At 32.2% G+C, this 25074-nt stretch overlaps 1 protein-coding gene across 2 annotated transcripts; it reads right to left on the minus strand.

Moving 5' to 3' along the window:
• Positions 1 to 2616: 2616 nt before the first annotated feature.
• Positions 2617 to 23436, minus strand: NTS (neurotensin). Of its 2 annotated transcripts, XM_031938521.1 has the most exons (5): positions 23127 to 23316; positions 20073 to 20134; positions 10286 to 10507; positions 5114 to 5191; positions 2617 to 3078 (listed from the first exon to the last, which is right to left on the minus strand). In XM_031938521.1, the coding sequence occupies exons 1-5, from the start codon at positions 23197 to 23199 to the stop codon at positions 2926 to 2928; spliced, it is 588 nt and encodes a 195-aa protein (XP_031794381.1). In that variant the 5' UTR covers positions 23200 to 23316; the 3' UTR covers positions 2617 to 2925. The 2 variants fall into 2 exon arrangements, with proteins under 2 accessions (XP_031794381.1, XP_003771020.1); XM_003770972.3 differs by lacking the exon at positions 5114 to 5191 and having other exon boundaries at positions 2618 to 3078; positions 23127 to 23436.
• Positions 23437 to 25074: the final 1638 nt, after the last annotated feature.

Consider the following 25074-nt stretch of genomic DNA (forward strand, 5'->3'; position numbering starts at 1 on the left):
ACTTAATGGGGGGAGGCACCTGGGATGACATAATGGAGGGAGGTACTAGAGAGATTACTGATATTCTAATGACGTCTAAAATGGATAGACCTTTATCCTGTCAAACATTAAGAAGGAATGATTATAGCCTAAAGATATAAAACCTTTATCTCATCAAACATTAAGAGGGAAGGGTTATAACCTGAGACAGAGTAACTAAATAGGACAATTGGGAAATTGGGTCAGGACATTAAAAGGGAACTGTGGCACCACATTTGGTCTTCTTAAATCTTACACGCTGACTTTTTGATCCATGATACTGGCTTGTTGGCTGGTTCTTACTGGTTGTTCCAAGAGCAAGGCATTCCATTTCTCAGTTCCAGGTTTCATGTTAGCTATTTTCCAAAACTAGAATAGTCTCCCTCCTTCTTTTCCACTCCACTCCACACAATTGACCTTCCCAGATTCCTTTACAACTGCATTAAAATTCCACTATGGGAAGCCTGCTACAACCCCAGTTAATTCTAATGCCTTTTTTGAGTAATTATTTCCAATTTATTCAGGAATTGAGTAAATTGGCTTTGCATAGATACATTTTATCTCTTCCATTAGATTATAAATTCCTTGAGGGTAAGAAATGACTTTAATCTCAGAGTTTGCCACAGTTCCTGGCCTAGTAGTTAAATGCTAAATAAATGTTTATTGATTGACTGATTTATTTTCAAAGAGCTAGAGGGAGGAAAAGAAAACAAATTCTTCTTTCTTTTTTTTTTTTTTGAGAAGCATTTTCAGTAGAGAGATTTAATATACCCTAGTCTATATGACTACAGCCAAATAACTTTATTCTTCCATTCTCTAAACAATTCTTTGTATTTAAGAAGCAAATAAATTTCCATTCTGGCTTTATAGAGGAAATTGCTCACTGTGGGCATACTAAAACTATAAAATTGTAGTTCTAGACTAAAGAAGTTTAGTATTATTAGGTAGAAAAAAGAATTAGAGTGTAGTGAAAAAAGTTGGACCTTGAGTAACAGAGTCATGAGTTCAGATGTTACCACTACCTTATATTGATGGTGTTGATCCTGAGATGTCATTTAACCTCTTTGGTGTTCCAACTAACTCCTTTATACTTCATTAGTAGAATTTTTTCATCTGTGAATTCCCTCAAACAATATTTTCCAAACTGCTACCAAAAACCCTGACATGTACTAAGAATTTTTTTTTAAACAATGCTATATCATTTGTTAGTAGAGTATTGAAAAATCATTTTAAGGGATTTTACTACAAGGATCCTGCCAATGTTTATTTAAACTTAAGGGATTCTTCTAATTTGGAAAAGTTTGAGAATCACAGGCCCACAGCAAAAATAAATAAATAAAGGTCCAATCTCTATCCTTTCCCCTGTTGGATTGGATTTGGAGGCATAAACATAAGTTTTAACCCCTGTTCTTTCCTTATGAATTGGGTGACCACCAATTTATCCTCCCTGAACTTCAATTACCTAATTCCTAAAATTGAGATAACAATGTCTATGTGGTCTATCTATTGAGGTATTTGTAAGGATGATACACATACAATGTATTTGTAACCTACAAAAGACTACAAATTTTTCTTAATTTATTCTAGTATCTGCTATTTAAGTAGAGTATGGAAGACAGAGACTATTCAAGTAAATAAGCAAAAGTAGGAGAGAGAAGGGAAAAAATAACTAAAGAAAAAGAGGGAGAAAGATAAAATGGGAGGGAGAGAGGCAAGAGAAGAAGACAGATAAATGGCAAATAGAGAGAGACATATAGACAGAGACAGAGAGATAGAAAGATATTCAGAGAGAATTACACACAGAGAGAAAAGAGACAGAGACAGGTAGAATGAAGGGACAAATCAAAATCTGATTTGAGATTGCACTGCAGACAAGTCCCTTTTTAGAATTTTATCACAGTAGTTTTCTGTACCTAATTAATGTTGCCTTTCGAAATGGCAATCAAGAAGAAAACAGCTTCATTTCATGTGAACTTAACAACATAATGGGATAAGCATTCCTGTAACTTATTGAGATTACCTAGTCAGAGTAGGGATTTGGGTGCTTTTCTAACTAGTAACAGTAATAGCTGACTCCATAATTGAAGGGAGATTGAGATAAGGCTGTTGCCCATGCAGGGTAAAGCCAGATAGTGTCAATCAAAAAAGAAAAATTGTTTCTGCTACAAAGGGATTTCATTGAGGAAGAATTGTTCTAAGTTATGAGTCCACAATATTCTACAACTCCTGTTATGTCACAATTCTCAGTCTCCCTAATTATCCTGACCCAGTCCTGACTCAGTTTCCATGCTTTTCAGTCCTGCAAATACTCCTCTCCCTCTTTATCAGAGTATTTGAGAAGGATAAAAGATCTTATGTTTTAGATGCCTCTCCCTATCCAAGCTATCAGAATGTCAGATACTGTCTTATCAAGATGCCTTTCCCGTGTCCAGGGTGCCTCCCCCGATTATGTCTTATCATCTCTTCACAAGTGCATTTAATATGTTTTACAACTTATTTGGCTATCAATAACTTATATACCCTAAGCTTTTCTTCAGGGCCCAAGTATAAACCAAAGGATTTCACTAGGATACTGGATGAAATTTTGTATAACATGTGTAATATTTTCACTGGTGAATTTTAATAATCAAATGCTTTTCATGTAAAGTTGCAAAATAGAATGATGTCGCCAATATTGAATAGTTTTTGTCATACACAATATATCATGCTCAGAAATGAGATTTATTTGGAATGTTTTCTGTTCAATTCTTTTGATTAAAAAAATCACATTCAAGAAACCATAATTGCAGAAGAGACAAAAGCAATTCTTTTGTTATATAATTTTCACACTGATATACTTATATTTTTAATTAAAACAACCATGAAACACAATTATTCATAAACTAAATTAGATATTTTTTTTTCTCCTCAATAGTAGGAAGAACTTCTTTTGAGAATGTAGGGTCTTCTGGCTTTATTCACATGGAGTTGCCTCTTCAGGATATAAGGGGTTTTCCTCTTCATGATTTCTTCTTTTTCACGGTTCAGATTTCCAGATTCAAGAACATCTTCCTGGAGTAACTGTAATACAAACAGAATCTGAATGAATTGGGGATAGGATAATTATAATTCTTTACACCTATATAGCACATAATAGTTCAAAAACTCCTTTCATTTAGTGGAGAGTGTTGAAGACCTGGAATCAAAAGGATCTGAAATCAAATGTGACCTTAGCCACTTACTGGTTGTATTACCTACTCTGTCATTTTAACCACTGCTTGCCTCAGTTTCCTCATCTGTAAAATGGGAATAAAGATAACACTTGACTTTCAGGGTTTTTGCAATGAAAAAATAAGATAATTGTAAAGCATTTTTCAAACTTTAAAGGGATAAATCAAATGTTAGCTATTATTATCATTATTAATGTTATCACATGTGCTCCTCAAAATAACCACAATTTTATAGCTAAGGAAACTAATGAGTTTAAAATTTTGATTCACTTTATTACCCATAAAGTATCTTTTCTAAGAAACATTTTTTAATCAAAAGATCAGTCATTAAAATTTAAATAATTATTAATAATTATTCAGGAGCTTTCCTGAGTCTTACTTTCCTAAGACTCACATGACATGGGGAGATTAGGAGTAGAACACAAGACTCCCAACTGCTAATACAATATTCTTCCTACTAGATTCATTACCCCTCTACTTTATGGTGAGTTCTACACAGCTTGTACATCAGAGACATGTCCATTGAATCCCAGTGGCTTTTAGGGTATTGTTCATATTCTTTTAGTTTAGGTGGCTAGTTGAATACAAAGAAAAAACTAAGCACAAGGACTTTTCTTCAATTTATTGGCCCTGGTCAGTTTCTGGCAAATCTAGAAAGTCATCCCATGAATAAAAAAATGAAAGGAATGAACTTCTATAATCTTCCATTGTATGTATCATTCTGAAAGTAAGCTGAGGGTTTATTTTGCTTCAAAGGTCTACCCAATGTAACTTTGGAGTCCAAGAACAAATCTAGTTTTTTTTGTTTGTTTGTTTTGTTTTGTTTTGTTTTGTTTTAAATTAGAGTAGCTACAAATTTTGGGGATATCTTAGAATTCAGATTCCAATCATCACTCCAGATCATTCTAGATCCATATATCTGAGATAGATCGAGGAGGAAAAAGAACAAGGAGGGGGAGGAACAGAAGGAGGAGAAGGAGAAGGAGAAGAAAGAAGAGAAGGAGGAAAAAGAAAAGAAGAAGAGGAGATGACATTATTCAAGAGAATTAGAATAAGAATGAGGAAATAAGAAAATGCTTCTTTAGTGCAGGAGTTTTTCTCTTCTTAATTGGTATGCTGGACATCTAAAATAGCATTACAAGCAGGTGTTATAGGCCTTGAGTAAATGTTTATTGAATTAAATATATGTCACAAATTAATGTCACTAGCAGAACATCAATTTGGTGATGGTTTTTGTTTTTGTTTTTCCTGTCAAAATTGATGTTACCCTAGCTTCCAGTTATCTCATATGTACTATGCATTCCAGACAAGGCCTACTTCACATTTCCATACAGGATCTTTCCATGTATGTATTAGTTCCCTCTAATAGAATGTAAGCTTTTTGAGGACAAGGTCATTTAAATTTGTATGCCCAGGTTTGAACTCAATGCCTAGAAACCAACAAATGTTTAATAATTTTGACAACTTCATGTGAATCGGATGGAATGGAATTCCATGGATTTGTGGTATACCTCTTAGCATTCTGTTTACCCAATTCAAAACAGAAAGAGAATGTCTAGTCTGAGGAGAGAGGGAAAATAAATGAGGAAACAAGTCCAATCAAGTATGGCCTATTCTTAACGAAGCTAAGTTTGTTTTTTAAGATTGCTTGCTTTTGAATACATTATTTTCATTCTTTTATTTGAATATTATAGAAATTTGTCAAGAATCAAAATTAAATTTCCTGGTTTGAGGGCCAATTACTAGCCCCTTTTTCAAACTTACCAAAATTTTTTCTTGATAACTATAATCAATAATCATCCCTGCTAGTTTCCTAACAATATCCTAAGATATCTGTCTGGTCCTGGTGATTTTAACTCATTGAGGGCAGCCAGGTTCTCCCTTACCATCTCCTCATTTATCTTCGGTTTCACCTCCCTGTTAATCATTTTTGTTTTATCATCCCCAGTCCAAAGATCATCCTCCTTGGAAAGAAAACAAGCAAAATAAGTTTTGAGTTAATGTATCCTCATCACAATTATCCATTATCAACATTTCATTCACCCTGAGCAAGATTCTCTCTCTTTGATTTTGCTTTTGTCTCCAACATAAAATAATGATCCATTTTTTGTGATCCAAAATTTTTGATCTCAAATTTCAGGCCATTCTGAATGTTAGTATTTCAGACACAATTAGTATAATATAGTGCTGTATTTTAGCATTCATTTTCACTTATATCATTTTGTTTGAATCTTATATACACATCTTTAAAATATTAGACCATTAAATGCTATATCTTTTCTCTGAACCATTTTAAATCACCTCTCTCCAAATCTGACATAAACATCAAATTATATCTGATATTCTTCTCTATCTCAAAATTCATGAAAAATTTGTCATCTGCTCCCAAGGTTGCTGCTGGTTCCATAACAACAAAAAAATCCCTTCTTAATGGTGAGATATATGTTCAGAATAACAATTTCCCCATATACATCTATTTGAAAGAAAAGATAAAACCATATTGTTATTTTTCCTTTTTAGCTTTTCTGCTGTTAACAGGATAGGAGTAAACCTCCAGCAGATGTCCAGAGAGCTGAGGTCCCTAATTGCTTCTGAATTATGCTTCCATATTAGGTGTTGTGGCATGCCATAAACTATTCATAAAATTCCTCCTTCTCTCTAAAATCTCAAGAAATATTTTGATAACAATATCACTTCCATTTCTCTCTCCACAGAACCTCACCCAAATGTTTTTAACCTAACTTTCTCTTCTGGTTCCTAGACTTTCTCACACAACAGTATCTTTTGAATATATAATAATATTCAAACCAATGAATTTATAACTGTTTCACTTGAATAAGATGTAGACCTTTTTGGAATTTTATTCTGGTTGCTAGTCACATCTTACCATATCTCAGTGATTCCTGTTGAGGTCAAATTTGGTTCATTATTTTAGGAATTCTCATCACTTTGCTTAGTATCCAAAAGTTCATTTTTTTTTCTTTTTTTCTTGTTTGTGAGTTTTTTTTTTGTTTTAAATGTAAACATTTCATTCTATAGTTTTTATGTCTGGTTCTTTTTGTTTGTGAATTACATTGTTTTTCCTGCTAGTTTTCCTATGTTATAACTGCTTATCAAATTTGGGAAATCTATATGCATTTTCTCTCTACCCCTTCCTTTTTTTGCCTGCCTTTCAAAAATTCAAGAAAATATGTTTTTACCAGCCCTTATTCTCCAAAATAAATGATAAATTCTAAAACAAATTTTGTATATTATCTTAATTATTCTAGCATATAATTTAATTCTTATGCCAGATAGTAAGCATAGTAGTGTTGATCATAGTAGTGATGGTGGTAGTAGTGGTGATAGTGATAATTGTAGTAGTAATGGTAGTTAGTGGTGGTGGTAGTAGTAGTAGTAGTAGTAGTAGTAGTAGTAGTAATAGTAGTAGTAGTGGTGGTGGTGGTGGTGGTGATGGTGAGGGTGGGGGTAAGGGTGATAGTAGTGATAATAGTAATAAGTATTTTAAAAGTGCTTTATTTGCAAAAAACTTTACATATATTAATTTATTTGATCCCCTGTAAGGTAGATGCTATTATTATCCCTATTCCTCTGATGAAGAAACTGAAGCAGAGTTTATCAAATGATTTGACTAGGATTCTACAGCTAGCAAGTATCTGAGGGAAGATTTAAATTCATATTTTTCCATTTCCAAGTCCCACTCTGACTTCTCTATCATAAAACTGCCTTTATAAATAAATAAGTGTGTGAGATTGAAGAAATGGATGTTTATAAAAAGGGTGGGGAAGACTGTAAGTAGTCTAGAGCAGTTTTAAGCTATTTAACATTGATAATTATATGGAACTTTTGGTAAGCAGTGGTAATTTGAGGGGCACATAATTTCTCTCTTTCTGTTCTACATTAGTAAGAGGTGAATAAGTTTAAATAAATGAAAATTCTCTAAGCTTTTACTTATAGTATTCTAATCTTTGTATTAATGCATGAGTCTTTTTAAATAACCTAAACAACTTTCATTTAATGGTCTTTTTTTTAATGTGCTCAGTTGGTGGTACTATCTCAGAAGCACCTACCGTACATCCCAGATCAAAAAACCTGAAAATTAATTCAGCATCCAAAAGATGTTCTTCCCATATGCTATTCATGGCTATTAACTAGCCACTGTGTTCCTATCTTGGAAGCAATGAGCTGAGGTTGAACTACACTAGCTTTACAATGATTAATCGGCAATCTAAGAGAGTTATGGAATCACCATACTAAATCTTGATGGGAAAAGGACACCATGCATGGCTTATACTTAAAGACATTTTGAATGCTTATTTTGATGGTAATATATTCCAATATTTTACAGACAGAATTTTTTTAAGTATTTTAGAAAATATATTTCCAGTTGCTTGCCTATCTTAGGATAAAATATTTAGTCAAACTTTTGTATGTTTGACAAATTTTGAGTTCATTAATATTGTCTGTCTTGATAGACTTCAAAAAGTGATGGATAATAATTGGATAAAACCTTTAAATAATAGATTTCAATCTGCTATTATCCCCTTGAGAGGAAGAAGAGGGGAAAAAATACTATGACAAAATAACATTTCCAAATCTTTAGTTCCATGATTTAATAATGTTACTATTTTATTTTAAATCATTCAATAATGTGTTAAATTGTTGAAAAGGTTATTACATTTTCTTTCTTTCTTTTATTTTTGAATGGAATTGTTTTCCTTCATTCTTTTTTTTGCTTGTTTGATTTTACTAAGGCAATTGGAGTTAAGTGACTTGCCCTGGATCACACAGCCAGGAAGTGTTAAATGTCTGAGGTCAGATTTGAACTTGGGTCCTCCTGACTTCAGGCTGGTGCTCTATCCCTGCACCACTTAGTTGTCCCAAAAGGTTACTACTTTATAGCATGTTTCCCTTTCAGATATATTCTAAATTAGAACATATTTGATATGACAAATTGTCTTTCTTTTCATTTGGGGTTGAGGGCAGGATGGAGGTGTCTGTCAGAAAAAATACTCTAATTTTGTTATTTGCCTATTGTAGCCATAAGTATCTTATCCTTTGTCATCAATTAATATGGCATAGAATAAAGAATAGGGAACTTATGAATCATGGAATTAGGAAGATCTACTGGCTTCTTTTCTTTTCTGTGACATATATTAGCTGTGCAATTAGAAATGTCAATTAATTTCTCAATGCCCTAGAGACTGCCTAAGATAATACATTTCAGAATAAGTTGTTGATCTACACTATAAAGAGAATTAAGAGAATGTTCCCCACTCCCCAAAAATATAATTTTGGATCCCCTATCTCTACCTCCCCTAAAATAATTTGCAAAAGCAAGAATTTCTTTAAGAGTAGGGAAATTGAATATTATTTTGAATCAAGAAATGGCAAAATGAAAATTGATCAGGCTTACATATTTTTTTCCAGTTACTTTCTGTTCTATGTGCCTAAATAGGAACACTGGAAGTAATACAGCTATGTCTTTCCTCTTTTACTCTATGACAAATTGGGAAAATTGCTAATCATAGCCCATTGTGAATACTGTGATCAACATAAAATTCAAATATGAAAGATGGACAATTGTCATAGCTCTCAATCTAAAAAGTATTTAATTCTGCTCCTCTCTCAACCCAACATAGAAAGATTTTTTAAAAGTTATTTTGCTTGCCAGTATTTTATTTCCCCACGGCTTTAAAAATAAATCCAATAAATATTTATTAGGCAACTCTTTTGTGAATAGTGAGAGGCAACATGATTTAGAATATGAGAAGCTTGTCTCAGAGCCATGGAGACACTAGGTCTAGATTTGCATCTGATATATACTGACTCAGTGAACCTGAGTAATCTGATAATCTTCTCAATGTCTAAAGCAATTAAAACTAGACATTACAGGGAAGGTGCTAATCTACATTGACAAAGAGAAATCCTCACTGGGAGTTCCCTACTTCAGTAATGAAGTCGTATGTCCATCTATCCCTGCGTACAAAAAACACTATATGCTAGATTTGGGGAGGGGATCCAACTCCTATTGCCAAGTAGCTTACACTCTACTGGATTTTGATGCTATACCTTTCCAAGACATCAAGCTAGTTCCAAACCAGTCCACCTACGTAGCTAAAATGTCAAGAGTAATCCTTTCATTCCTTTAGTGGTCATCAAACAGCTCTATGGGATAGATTTCTCATTAACATTTTTTAAATAAACTTCACAGAATGAATCTTCAGAATAGGAGGAATAATACTAACAGTACCAATAATAAACACTTATATAGCACTTTATTATTTGAAAGACACACACACACACACACACACACACACAAACATATATATATATATATATATACACACACACACACAGGCTCTGTGTATATGTATGTATATTTTAAATAAATTGATTGATAGATATCTCACAATCATCCTTTGAGATAGATGCTATTAGTATCCCTGTGATAACATATGTGGAAACTGAGGCGCAGAGATAAATCAATTTTCCAGGATCAAAACAAAGTATCTGAGGCAGAATTTGAATTCAAGTCTTGCTGACTAAACATCTAATACTTGATCTGCTATGACAACATTTTGTATTCTGTGAAGCAGGGAAGCTGTTTTATCTATGCTAAGTAGGATTCAAGCCTTCAAATGATTTGTTCTGGGAATGGTATTACAAGTGAAATTACATCCTTGCAAATAAACTTCATAATCAAAATCTGGATAACATCTCCAAATGATGCATTTGATGTATGAATAATTAAGCCCAATTATCTAGATTGATATTTTATAATTATTGGTTCACTAACTTATTAAGAAAATTTGTTTTAAAATTGTAAATCTCCATTAAAATATACCCTCCTTCTAAATTTGGAGGAAACTATTTTACTTAACCTCAAATATTTGAAAAGTACTTTGATGTTTACCAGAACTGGGAGTCTACATCATTCATCACCAACATTTTTGATAATTTTGCTATTATTGTAGTTGTCAGAATTGGGGGAAAAATCAATAGAAATCAGCAGTAAATCCATGTTACAAAAACTAGGTTTGCATTTCATGTCTTACCTCCCAGTGCTGAAAAGCTCTGCTACGGCAGATTTTCTGGAGCTGGTAAATGGTCAGCATCGCTTCCAAGTTAAAGCCTTCCAAAGTTGATAACTGCCTTCTCATAACAAGCTCATCTTCACCAGTCTCCCCTGTTTCTTCAGCTGGGCTATTTAAGTTATTGACAAGGCTGCACACATTCAGCAGGGTCATTTTCCAGTGAGGAAATCTTGCTTTATTGATCTGTGATAGGCAAAAAAAACATATAAAACTGAAGATCTCATTTTCAAATTGGTTTTACAGTGAGAAAATGAGAAAACTGGTGATAGAGCCAAGCTTGACATTTTAAATAAATTATTATTTTTTGATGTTAGATTCTGTGATTTATATTTAAAAAAAACAAACAAACAAACCACAAGCATTGGGCCCTCCTATCTATTGAGCTGGGGGAGGAACCTTAAAAATCATCTTTTCAATCCTGTAGTCTCATTTTATTAAATAAGGATACTGATATAATGTAATGATAAAAAACAAGGAAATGGTTAATTATTTTATCTTTTGCAGTCTTTCTAATGAAATATTATGATTTCATGAAAATGTTTTGAACTTTTAAATCCATTTTTAAATTTTATAAACAATTCCAATTAATCATTAGCAGCTACATTTTCATATTCAGATAAAAAGAAAGGAAAAGTGTAATTCCAATGATCATCATTATTCCCTGAAAGTGAAAAAATCATCAACTATGTTGTAAGATATGAAAAGGAATGGAAAAATAGGAACTTGACCTATACAGGATCCTAGAATATTTTAAATAGAAAACAGTAGTAGTAACAAATTAATATAATATTATTATAATAGCAAAAGCAACAGCTTGAGCTTCATACATATTCTCATTTGATCATCATTATAACCTGAAAAATAAAGTACTAAGATATTGTCATTCTCTTTCTATAGAGGAAGAAACCCGTGCTCAGAAAGGTTAAATAACTTGAGAAGCCACTAGATGGCACCATAATGCACGGAGCATAGTGCCTGCAGTCAGGAATAAATAAATAATAATAAATTCAGTTTCAGACACTTGCAAGGAATAAATAAATAATAATAAATAAATCCAGTTTCAGATACTTGCAAGCAAGTCATTTAACCTCTGATTGCCAAAGTTTAAACATCTGTAAAAAGGGGTGGGAAATGTGAACGATAATAACAACCTGTCTTTCCAGATTGTTTAAGAGTAAAATGTGATAATATTTGCAAATGATTTTGCCAGCCTTAAATCACTATTTAAATGCTATCTACATATTATAGAAATACAAGAAAAAGGCATAAGAGCTGAAATCAGAACACAGCACTCTATGTACTGTTCATAAAAAGGGAATGGATTTAAATTAAGAGCCCCTGTGGTAATTCCTTGCTTTTGAATTGCAATCTAATCCTATGACCATAAGAAGTTACCTGCACACAAGAGCAACATAGCATAATAGTAGAAAAATAGAACAGATCTGATTTTCTGAAGATCCACAGGATAAGAATTTGTTTATAATATTACTGTTTATTCTGAGAGGAAGTAAGACCTCTTGCATCAAGTTCTGCTTTTGACACTTCTTATCTATGTAATCATGAATAAGTCTCTTATACTTTCAGGGTTCAAGGCAACTTCCTAAGACTAGACATTGAAAAGAAGATAGAAGATGGTCACTTGAACTGGTAGAAAGAGTTTCCTGATCTAAGAATTTCCAAGTCAAATCTTGATCTTATGATTCTGTGACTACTGCTGTACAAATGCATAGAAATGATATTAATTATACTCATTAAACTTTGCAAATATTGAAAGAATCAATTCTCACTATCTTGTAGGAAGCTTATTAGAGGAGATGTTATGTAGAACAATGTTAAATGTTCTGTTTTTGTTTTTTAACATAATGGGATATTAAAGATATGAACAGAGTACAATGTATGCTCCTCAATCCGCATTTACCTTCAGAAAAAACAGTAATAACCTCACCCTGTAGATCCTCACCAGGAAATCAGGTCTTGCAAAATAGATGAGATACAGTATGAAAAATAGATGCTATTGTATTGCTAGTTAATCACTACAAATTGATGCATCATTTAAAAAAAAAGTGACAGCCTCTCATTTTCTGTACTTTCTAGCAGGTGATAAAAGCAAATGGTGACAAAGTGAACAGAATGAATATATGTGCAAAATTAAAAGACTCTCGAACTAAGAAAATATTGAAAATTCAGGAAGGATCCATCTCGTCTCACATCTAAAGAATTATCCCAACTCAATTCAACTGAACAAACACTTTTTAATTTTATTTTAGGTAAGGCAATTGAAATTAGGTGAGTTGCCCAGTCACACAGCTATAAAGTGCTAAGTATCTAAGACTGGATTTGAATTCAGATTCTCCCCATTTCAGGGCTAGTGCTCTATCCACCGAGCTAACGACCCCTGAACAAACACTTCTTGAGCCCATGCAATGAGCAAAACACTCTACTCAATTTGTGGAATACAATGATTTTTAAATAGAACCTTCTATTGCCCCAACTAGATTTTATTCTACTTTATTGCCATAATAATGATAGATAAAGGCCAAAGACAATACAATAACAGCTCTGGTTACAGAAGAAATGTGAGCAGCTAGGTACTGTAGGATAAAACTGTCAGGCTTGAGTTTGAATTAGGTCTCAGGTACAAGCTGTGTGATATCTGGGCAAATCACTTAATTCTGTTTGCCTTAGTTTCCTCATCTGTAAAATGAGCTACAGAAATAGCAAACCAGTCTGGTGTCTTTGCCAATAACAAAAACAAATAACAACTACAAAAACATAAAATGTCAGATACAACTGAATAATGGCAGTAAAACCTGAAGGATTATCTCCATAAAAGGAGATTTCAACCTTTTTTTTTGCATCAATACTTATTTGTTTTAAGTTCTTTCAGTAATCAAAATTCCACAAAAATCATCACTGTTAAAAACTATCCCTATGAGTAAGATATTTAAGGAAGTGGTTTAACTTTATATCTAGTTGACTATATAATAGCTATAATATTATAATGTAATAATATTATATATTATAATTATAATAACTATAATATTTTAATATAATATATAGCCATTATTCCTTATTTATAGATTTTGTTGGATTTTTTATCAGCCTTTCTCTATAATCTATATCAAAAGCAGAAAACAAGAGTAAATCTTAAAAGTAATAGCCAAAAAAAATAAAAAGGTATCCTTTCCAAACTAATTTTTTCAATAAATTAGTAGTTTGGTGAATGTGTTATATTATGAAAGACCAGAATATATATATATATATATATATATAATATATATATTTATGTTATATATATATATATATATAAATCAGGAATATTATTTTGAAATTATTACTGATTTTGGAAGATCTACTTTGAACCTTAAAAACTCACCAATGCAGAGATGATAAATTTTTGTCATTCTAATAGAATAAAAACTATTTGAGACCTCACAGTGCTTCACTTTAGTCTGTCTTTTCCTTTGTATTTACAGCAATGCCCAGTGCTTTGCAGATATTTGATAAATGTTTCTTGAATTCAATTATTGAAATAGTATAATCCAAAGTGCTTTAATCTAGGAAATAGAGGGCCTGGGTTTTATTTGACCTACTTTCCCTGTTCTCTTGTGCAAGTCCTACCAGGTTAACCTCTATTTATTTCTCTGTAAAATGGGAATGAATATTTAAACAAGCAGTTTTCAGATGAAGAAATTAAAACATAAGAAAAATACTCTAAATCACTATTGGTTAGAGAATACAAATTAAAACAATTCTAAGGTACCACCTCATACCTATCAGATTGTCTAATATGACAGAAAAAGAAAATGCTAAATGTTGAAGGGGATTTAAGAAAACTTGGATACTAATGCCCTGTTGGTAGAGTTATGAACTAGTCTAATGGTCATGGAAAACAATTTGGAACAATATATATATATATATATATATATATATATATATAAATCAGGAATATTATTTTGAAATTGCAAAGTGCACACTGTGCACACCCTTTGATCTAACAATACCATTACTAGGTCTGTATCCCAAAGAGATCCTTTTAAAAAAAGGGGAAAGGACCCACATATACAAAATTTTTTTTATAGCAGCTCTTTTTGTGATGGCAAATAATTGGAAATTGAGGGAATGCCCATCAGTTGGGGAACGACTGAACAATTTGTGGTACGTAATTGTAATGGAATATTATTCTTCTATAAGAAATGAGCAAGCAGATTTCAGAAAAACTTGCAAAGACATATATAAACTGATGTTGAGTAAGGTGAATAGAAGAATACTGTACATAGTAACGGCAAAGCTGCATGATGATCAGATGTGATAGACTTAGTTCTCTCTTCTCATCAATACAGTAATCCAAGACAATGCCAAAAGATTTGTGATGGAACATACCATCAGCATCCAGAGAAAGAACTATCCAGTCTGAATGCAGATCAAAGCATACTATTTTCACTTTCTTAAATTAATTTTTTTTTCTTTCTTGTATTTTTTCTCTCTTTTTTTTGATTCTTCTTTCACAACATGATTAAAATGGAAATATGTATAACATGATTGTACAAATATAGTTTTTTATCAGATTACTTGCTGTCTTGGAAAGGAGGGAAGGAAGAGAGGGAGGGAGGAAGAAAATTTTGGAATTTAAAGTATTATAAAAATTAATGTTGAAAACTATCTTTACATGTAATTGGAAAAAATAAAATGCTATTAAGTGGAAAAAATGGAAATGGAACTGGCAAACCATTCCAGTATCGTTGCCAAGAAAACCCAGAATGGGATCATGAAGAGGCAGACATTGCTGAAATGACTGAATAACAATAAAAATGTCATAGAGACTAGAAAGCTGGCCTTGCATTAGGGAAGTTTCTGACTTTGATGCATGCTAGATGAATAAATGTGGGAAGATAATTCACTTTCTCAGAACCCCGGTTATTAGAGTAGGTATATATTATGTACATGGGGAAATGATTTCTTAGGGGAGAGAAGAGGAAAGAGAGCAGACAAAACATGTCATAAAGAATTTGCTTGTCAATAATTTTGAAAAGCTTGTATTCTAGCCATCTTCATACATTTTCCAAGACTTTGTGGTACTTTTAGGTCACCTTCTCATACTAAGGATTTAAGTAACAAACAGTATATTCCTTTCTAATCACCACTCTTCTAACACCTCATGCCTCAGTCTAATGAGACCTTATTAAGTATTTCATCCAGATGACATGAATAAGATGTTCATAAATTTGAAAGGATAGGGAGATATTGAAAATTCAATTAATTCCTTTAAAACATGGCCAAATCACTAACAGCTGTCTGAAAATAAGCAAAACATAATTTTAATGGCATTTAATTTTAAATATTTCTGACATATATCAATTTGTATGGAAGTCAAGCAGTTTTCTACATTTAAAATATCAATCTAATAATTCAATTATCATTTCAAAAATCTAGTCAACAAATATGTTTAGGTGAATTTTAAGGTATGTAAAATGAGTTTTCTACCCCCTACCTCCTTTTCTCATTTTAATATCTCCTACTAATCATTATTTTACCTGAAGTATTTGTTTCTTTTTAATTTCCCTCCATATGGCCTCCTCTTCCATCTTCATAATATTCATGTATGCCTTTGAAATTCCAAATTTCTATCAAGCATTTTGAAAACCTACCTTTCTCCCCTCCTCAAAAAAAGGTTTTCATTGAGCCAATTTAGAGGTATCATTTTGTTTAGCAAGAAAGATAGAAGAAAGTTATTTTTGTTTGTTTGTTTGTTTCTGTTAAGATGTTTCCTGAAGGAATATGTTTGAACACTGCTTTTTATATTTGTTCAAATAAGGAATTAAACATCTTTTCAGCCCCAGGTTTGACTGAAGTCCAACAACAAAACAAATAAGAGTAAGAATAATTTTTTTTAAACTACAATAATAACAAAATAACACATTAAATTCAAAATTAAATCACCAGTTAGGAAAATTAACATAGCCAGTGTTCAATCTCCTCAAGAGATAGTTCCATGTAAATACTATTGATAAAAGTAAAGGGTTTTTGATCAGAAAAAAATGAAAGAGTTCAATCATACAATCTCTAAGATGCCTAATATTCTAAAATTCTTTGACATAGAAAAAAAATCATAGTGATGTAGATCTAGATGTCATCATTCAGTTCAATTCATTTCTTAAGTTCCTGTTATGTGACTGTGCTAGTTTCTATGCATACAAAGGACCAGGCAAATGAGGGGTGGAAAAGTGAAGGGTAGAGAAGTCCCTGTCTTCAAAAAACTTATTTGTAATAGGTTTTTAAAGTTATATATTTCAACCCTCTCCTTTTACAAGTGAGTAAACTGAGACCCAGAGAGGTGAAAGCTTTTATTCTTCATTCTTTGAAACCTAGATTAATGTGCTCCACATTAGTGGAGAGGGTAATTGATAATAATAATAAATAGATAAATATCTAATACTTATAAAGCATTTTAACATTTATAAAGGTTTTTATAATTAATATTTTATTCTCCTAACATTCCTGGAAAATAGATGCTATTATTACCATCCCAATTTTATAGATGAGGAAACTGAACCCAAAAAGTTCAGTGATTTTTCTGAGGATCTAGTCAGTTTTTGATGTTATATTTGAGCTCCAATCTTCCTGACATCAGAACCAGAGTTCTATCTATTCTGGTACCTCCCATTTGCCTCAGAGACTATCTAGTCAAAGACCTGCTGTTGAATTAGTATCACAGAGTGTAAGGAATTTACTACAAGAACATTGAGCTAAGTGGAAACACATTCATTTGAATTTATCTAGTCATATTAATTAGATAGAATCTATGTGTGTGTGTGTGTGTATGTGTGTGTGTGTATATATATATATATATATATATATATATATATATATATATATTCACTGGTCATCTCTGATGCATTTCTATTCAGTTTCTCTGAGAAGGTGCAGAGGAACAAATAATTGATCAATCTATAAATTGGAGAGAAGTTAGAATTCACAGATCAAATGAAAAAGATGCCAAAACACTCTCTTAAGTGTTTCTGAGCCATTTAACTTTTATTTGTCTTAGTTTTCCTCAACTGTAAAATGGGGATAATAACAGTGCCCTACCTCCCAGGATTATCATGAGATTAAATGAAATAAGATTGCACAGTGCTTTGTAAAACTTCATACACTATTATTTACTATTATTTACACACCACTATTTACTATTTACTATTATTTGTTTAAAAAGAAGTCTTTAGCCTTTCAAACACTGAATGTTAGATGTGTGATCGACTTCTATTCTGATCATATCCTGAGTGCTTTTGGCACCAAGTGATCTGAGAGATTATATTTACTAGTTTATGGAGGGTACTTCCTCCCTAATTCCTCTAGAAAGAATAATATTAGTATCCAGTCAGTATTCCAAATTCCCACTTGCTTTGGTCTCAGAATTCAGTCAGAGCTATGTTAGGTCCCCAGTATCAGAAGCATTCTTCTTTTTTTTTTTTTTAATATGAAGCAATTTGGGGTTAAGTGACTTGCCCAGGGTCACACAGCTAGAAAGTGTTAAGTGTCTAAGACCAGATTTGAACTCAGGTCCTCCAGACTTCAGGGCTAGTGTTCTATCCACTGTACTATCTACCTGCCCCCTTTGGTTTTGACCATAACCTATCTTACTATCTTATCATTGCTAAATCCATCTTGTGGCACAGTACTGGGAATTATTAGTCTATTAATGTTGGTTTTTATCTCCTTGGAGGGATATTAATTAGGTATTAGGTCCATAAGCCAGTATTGCTGTGCTCAAGTTCCCATAGACCAAACATGCATTGATTGGGAGCAAGGGCTGTTTTGGAATTTGTATACTTCATCCTGATAATAGTAAATGCTTAATAAAATGCTTTTTGATTAGCACTTTTCCAGAAAATCTCCATGGTTTCTACCTCCTTACATTTAAGTTCTTTCTGTAGCCTAAATTGCCCTGGAATTTTATATCTTTGTGAAACTATGTACTTCTCGCCTTCAAAAAATAAGCCTTTCAAGAGCAGAGGTTATTTCATTTGTGTCTATTTCTCCTGAGCTTGAAAATGTTCCTGACATATAGAAGATACTTAATAATTGCTAGAATTGAGTTGCCTATTCAAATACATCAGATCAACAGGAAACACCAGTAGTCCTAAGTGCTATGATTACATGCTGCAATAAGCTCAAGAAAAACCAACATTCACTTTTGGATGGCCTACTATTGGCACAACAAATTATTCAAATCCTTAACTATTCTTATATAATAATAATTATTGTGATGTATAATTATGTATATAATATGTAAAATATATAATATATAACTTATATTTTACATAAATCACTAAATATTCTAATATAATAGAATTAGCTGTAGCAATAATGATTTACAGCTAACATTTGTATAGTATTTACTATACTGTGCTAGAAATACTATGTCATTTGATCCTCACAGTAACCCTGGGAGGTAGGTGCTGTTATTACCTTTATTTTACAGATGAGGAAACTGAGGTAAATAGAAATTAAGTGATTTTGTCCATGTTACACAACCAGTCTAAAATTACATTTGAACTCAGGTCTTTCTGATTCCAAGCCCAGTAGACTAAGCACTTTTGTAAGCTGGTTGCCCTAAATAATGTAGAATTACATTTAGCATAAATAATATTTAGCACCTACAAATAACAGTTTCTCTTACATTAATCATTCAACAAGCATTTATTAAGTGCTAACTATGTGCCAGACACTTGTATTCAGGAGGCACTTAAATGATTGCCAATTGATTGATTGATTGATCTAAAAAAGGCAGGGTAAAGAGTAGTGGATATAAAATTTAAAAATCCTGCTTTTGATTATTGAGTGCTACTTCCTCTCTGTGTGACCTTGGACAAGTCACTTATTCTGTCTTATATCTCAGTTTCCTCAACTTCAAATGATTAAGTTTGTACTAGATGACTTCTCGGCTCCTTTTCAACTCCACAAAAACTTCAAACATCCAAAAATAATGATGCATTGGGTTCAAATTCTGACTCTGTCTACCTGTGTAACTAGGGCAAGCCCCCTTTCTTCTCTGGATTTCAGTCAAATATCATCTTCTCATCTGTCATCAGTTTAATGAATTGGACCTCTAAGATTCATTCAAGAAGATCCTAAGAAACTTCTGAACAAACATTTCTAGTTGAATTCTATTAATTTTTCAACAAGAAAGCTAAGCATATATGATTTGACCTGTTGCTGAATTGCCAGTCAGTGATGAAGACACAGAGCTGGTATTATAGATCTCCTTACTCTTGATTCAATGATCATTTCACTACTCCATGGTGTCTCTTCCCATTTGTCACCATTTTTTATTCCAGTGATATATAAGCCATTTACTGTTTCCCTTACACAATCTAAAAACTGTCCAGTTAGTTTTCATTTGAGCATTTAAATTGAGGTCCATAAACCTTTCATCAAACCTAATCTAATAAGGGTAGAAACACATTTTTCCTTCAGTAACTTTACTTCTTTCTCATGAAATCAAATGTGACCATTTAATTGAAACAACACTTTGATGAGTGAGAGTCAGGGTAGCCTTCTCTGTGTCAATGTCAACACTTTTATTTTTCCTTTGAACTCAAGGAAAATCTTTCAGAAAAAGGAAATGCTTCAAAAAGAACTTTTAGATCTAGCCTGGAACCGATTACCATCTGAAAGGGTGACCATGTTCATAATGAAAAGGACCTATGTTCAGCAACCATTGATTGGAGGAAAGAAAAAAGATTACCTTTGATGTGTACATATTGGTCAATAAATCTGCTTCCAGTGCCTTCATTTCCTCTTCCGAATCTGAAGGGGGAAAAGTAAAAAACATCTGTTTGTTATCAAATATTAATTAACTAGATCATTCCATGATCATTTTTTTTAAAGTTTTAGTTTGGTTTAATATTAAAAGGTCAAGATTTAAGCAGGACCTAAGTTTCTTCTCTAAATATAAAAGAGAAAGAGAGAGGAAAGAAAGCAGAGAGACACAAACACAGTGACAGAGTCAAAGAAATGGAAAGACAGAAAAAGAGAAAAATGGAAAGAGTCAGAGCTAAAGAGAGAGAGAGAAAGAGAGAGAAAGAGAGAGAGAGAGAGAGAGAGAGAGAGAGATTCACAGTCAGAGACAGATAAAAATATACAGAGCCAGAGAAATAGACACAGAGACAGAGATAGATACAGAAAGAAAAAACAATTAAAATGGTATTTTAAAATAATAGGTATCTAGATGAATAAAAACTTATTTTAAAAATTCTTCATGTAAGGTTGTTAAATAAAGTATTGTACTGAAACTATTTCTCTAAATAATTTTTATATTTTCTATATAGTACTCAGGTCATAGATGCTATATATATTTCAGTTTTCCTGGAAATTTAGCACTATATTTGACCCTTACCAGCTATGTAATCTACATCCAAACACTGTCATTATTCATTTTAAAGATGTCATAAAATCAGAGATCTTGGACTGGAATGAAGGGTCTAAGTGACTGGCTAGTCCAGATCTCCTATTTTTTTTTTTTTTTTTTTAAGGAAACAGAGCCTAATAACATCAAATGTCCAGTACGAGGTCACTCAAGTATTGTAGTAGCAGTGTTGGATTTTGAAACCAGGTCATCTAATTACAAATGCATTTCTATTGCATTTGGACTAACCACAAATGTTGCCTTACTTCTAAATTATACAATTTGAAAAGGTATGATGTATGAGTTCAAGAGAAATTTTTACAATCAGAACACAGTCCAATCAATAGGTTATTGACCTTTGAGCAAAAGATTCTGCAACTTTTCTGAATTCAGATATCATTTTAGATTTGAATATACATTTTGAAGCAATTGGTTTTATCCTACAAGGAAGTGACAATGGGCATATTCATTCAGGAAATGAAGGTCTAGTTTCATATGAAATTAAGAAAAAAAATTGGCTGAATATTTCTCACTGGTAAACTTGAAAACTAATTTCTATAGTCCTTATAATAACTACTCTATTCTCTCACGGATTTTTTTTTTTTTTTTTTAAATAAAGAACATTTGAACAGGTCTCTTTTGAACAAACTGACAGATCTATTAAAAAAAATACTATACTAATTCATCAACACTGTCTTAGGTTCTCATTTTAAGACAAGTTAGATTCAGTTAAATGACTGAGGCTTTTTATCTTATCACATATACTTACACAAAAGGGCTGAACAGATGCATTAAACTTGGATAAACAGTTTGTTAATAGACTTTACTAAGAGGTGTGATTTTTTTCTAAGGAAACAACATTATTTTCCTTTAGGGACCATATTTTACTTTTTTTTTTCTCCTAAAGAAAATAAAGACAAATATCACAAGCCAGCTTTAAATGATCAATCACTGAAACCCATAAATCAGGAATCATTGTAGAAGATTGTTTTGGACCAAGTGCTTAATTAAGCAACAGCAATCCCTTTCAAAGATAGCTTTACCACATCTTTCACCTCATGTAACTAAAATGAGTGCATCATATTGCAAATTGAATCTTTATTAAATTAGACTCATTTTTTCCTATAAATGTTAAACCAACATTCTCAAAATTAGTAGAGATAAATAAATTTTTTGAAAACATCTTTATATATTCTTCAGTTATAGTAATTTTTAAAATTCAAGTAGAAGCTTAACATAAAGATGAAGTTAGATTTCATAAGCTCTTTACCTATGAGCTGTCAGAAAAAAAGCTAACATCTAAAAATATGTGCTGTTTAATGCCATAAACTATCTTTAAATGGTCTATGCTTGAAACCAATAAATTATGGTTCATCTCAGTACTGTTTTAGATTTAATGGACAACTCAAATGTAATTTAGCTATGTCTTTCATCCTACATTGCTATATCTTGATATCCTATTGCTAAGAATACCTGAATATACTTTCTCAGTTCTTTTTCAAGTTTATCTCTGCAAACATCTTTGACTGGGCAAAGCTATAAAGGGCCATTCTCTATTTGCAAACTTACCTTTTATGAGAAGGTTCTAAAGTAACATGCAACCAACAATATTTATCCTGTTGCCTATATTCATAAATACCAAATACATAAGAATATGTTGGTATATAAATATAACGTCATATAATGTTATATATAATATCAGTATATAATATAAATATAGATGCACATATACATATATATATATATATATATATATATATACTGATTCTTCCCTGATGTGTTTTTATTATGTTCCAAGATAATTAGAAAAACACTTTTTAAAAAAATTCTCTGATATTGCTCAATATTTTTAAGGTAATAGTTATGTGTCAAAGAGATAAAAATTTTTAAGTCTTATATCAGATGCAATAACAATTTTTGGTAATCACAAGTTAACTTTCACCATTATCCACTAGTGTGTGTTAAACATTTTTGCATATTGCTAATAATAAAGGAGAGAATAGCTGAAAGCACAGATGAGAATAGTAGTTAAGCATCTTAATTTAATGATGGGTTACCATTTGGCTTGACAGAAATTGCCTCTGCACTCTCAAATGGGAAGAAACAGCCTGATTTAGCCTTATTATTTCAGTGTTGGAGTTTCAAAAAGTGTCGAATAATATTTTCATCTTTCACATTGGCACCAGCTTTACAGATATTTAAAGGGAATACTCATGTCCTCCTCTCTCTTCACAAATAAATTAATCAGGCATTTGTACTATATATCCATATAGAGCAAAAACAGGAACAAATTAAAAATTCTTCACTATGGATTTGTTAGCATAGATTATAGAAAATAATAATTTAAAAAACAAAAAGATTATTTCTCACTTAGCAAAGAGCAGCTGAGCTTACCTGAGCACAGACTCTGGGAAGTAAAAGCCAGAAACATCATGCAGACCAGTGGAATTCTCATTCTTGCCATCATCCTTTAGCCTTCTAGTAAGTAAAGTCCATAAATATTAGAGAGAGCAATTGAAGCTGGAAATGAGTCTCTCTCTCCTTTCCTATTGCCTTCAGCTGACTTTGAAAGTGACTGAACCATGAGGGGAGCTCTGGATGATTCCCTATATATACATAAGCAGTGGGATGATGTCACAAATATACAGGGATTATCTCTTTGTGAAATGCCCTCCTTTGATTCCTCCCCCCCTTCCCTTTACACTTACTTCCTCCTTCCCCTCCTCCTCTGTCTCCCCTTTCCTCCTACACAGATGAACCTTGAGTGAGACTGATGCTATTCCCTGATTGTATTGCTTTACATTTCTGATGCATTTAAGAGCCATCCAAAATTATTACCATGTAGGGCAAACTAGACCCCCAGGCATGAAACCTGCCAGCAATTTGGCATCTCTCTACTACCTATTGCTTTTCTCTCCAATAAGTTTTCTTTTTTTTTTTCCCATGGGAGATCACTATTCCTGAAATCCCTAGTTTTCAATTTTAATCTCCAAGTAGAGACATTAGGGAAGTTAGTGACTTTATTTTCTAATATAAACAGTGCCAGAAATAATAAGAACTCATTTAGAAAATAGAACTTGTAATCAACTGTTCTCTGGATTTTTGTATTTTCAATGGCACAGGTTTTGGAAAAATCAGAAGAAAGAGAGTTGAAGGTGTAAGACAGGCAAAACTTGACGTCTAATATATGGATTGAGCTCAGATAGGATAAAAATGGAAATATATTAGAAGAAAGAGATGAGAGAAAAAAAGTCATGCTCTTTTTTTTGCCTTGATTTTTATAAATATCTCTTATTTTTAATTCACCTTTTTTCCCCTTATATTTTCCCTCACTTTCCCACCCAAATAACCTAACAACATATAATGCAAATCAACTCAGCAAAAGTAAACAAGTCCAAAGGTATATTCAATATAGTCTCAATAACAAACAGACTTTTCTTCTTTAGTTTGTTTGATTTCTATTATCAGGTCAATAGTTATTTCCCTGAAAGGATGGCAAGCTGCTTTGTGCTTGAATACTGCTCAATAATATTGCTCTGAGTACTAGTTGAATGTCTTGGAAATCAGATTTTATCTGCAGAGAGAAAGTCTCCCAATATAGCACATTTATCCCAGATTTGGCAGTGTTAAAGACTTTATTATGCTTATGAACCAATAAGTTTTAATTAATATTGGTCCCTCCTTCTTTTTAAAATAATTTACCTATAACCTTTCTTCTACATCTCTCCTGATGTTAACCAATTTTAAGTAATTCTTACCTTGAATATGAATGGGTATACTTCATCCTCTGTCCTATCCTTTCTTGGATAGAGAATCTACTTACCATCATCCTCTTTTGTACTTATAGAAAATGGGTCTTTACCTCTGGAAAGGTGACAGTCCATTATACACACCATCCCCAAGAGTCACTTTTCTAACAAAAATCCTTTACTTTTTTTTTTTTTTTAACTAGCACAATAACAATCACATTCCGTTCTCAGAAGAAAATTGCTCAAAATGTCTTTTTGTAAGAGGCTGTTTTTTTTCCTTTGAGTATTTCATAAGAGTGGGGAGAGGGATGAGAAGAAGGAGAATATTCTGTGTGTGCATACATTAGATAAGAGAAAATTCAGTGTTCATCCTTTGAGTATCTTAGGGAGCTAAATAGAAAATGCAAAATCTTAGTACCTAAATTGCTACTGCAAACAAAATATTTAATTTTTGAGAGAGTGAAAATTGATTTTCCTTTTGTGATACACAGGAAAATTGCTGTGAATTTCTTTTTCTTTCCCTGAATTTGAAGAAAAAAAGATGAACATTACATGCTTCATGATTACTTCACTAAGCATCTTTATTTACATTG

The sequence above is a fragment of the Sarcophilus harrisii genome, chromosome 5 (assembly GCF_902635505.1).
Source record: "Sarcophilus harrisii chromosome 5, mSarHar1.11, whole genome shotgun sequence".
NCBI classification, from domain to species: Eukaryota; Metazoa; Chordata; class Mammalia; order Dasyuromorphia; family Dasyuridae; genus Sarcophilus; species Sarcophilus harrisii.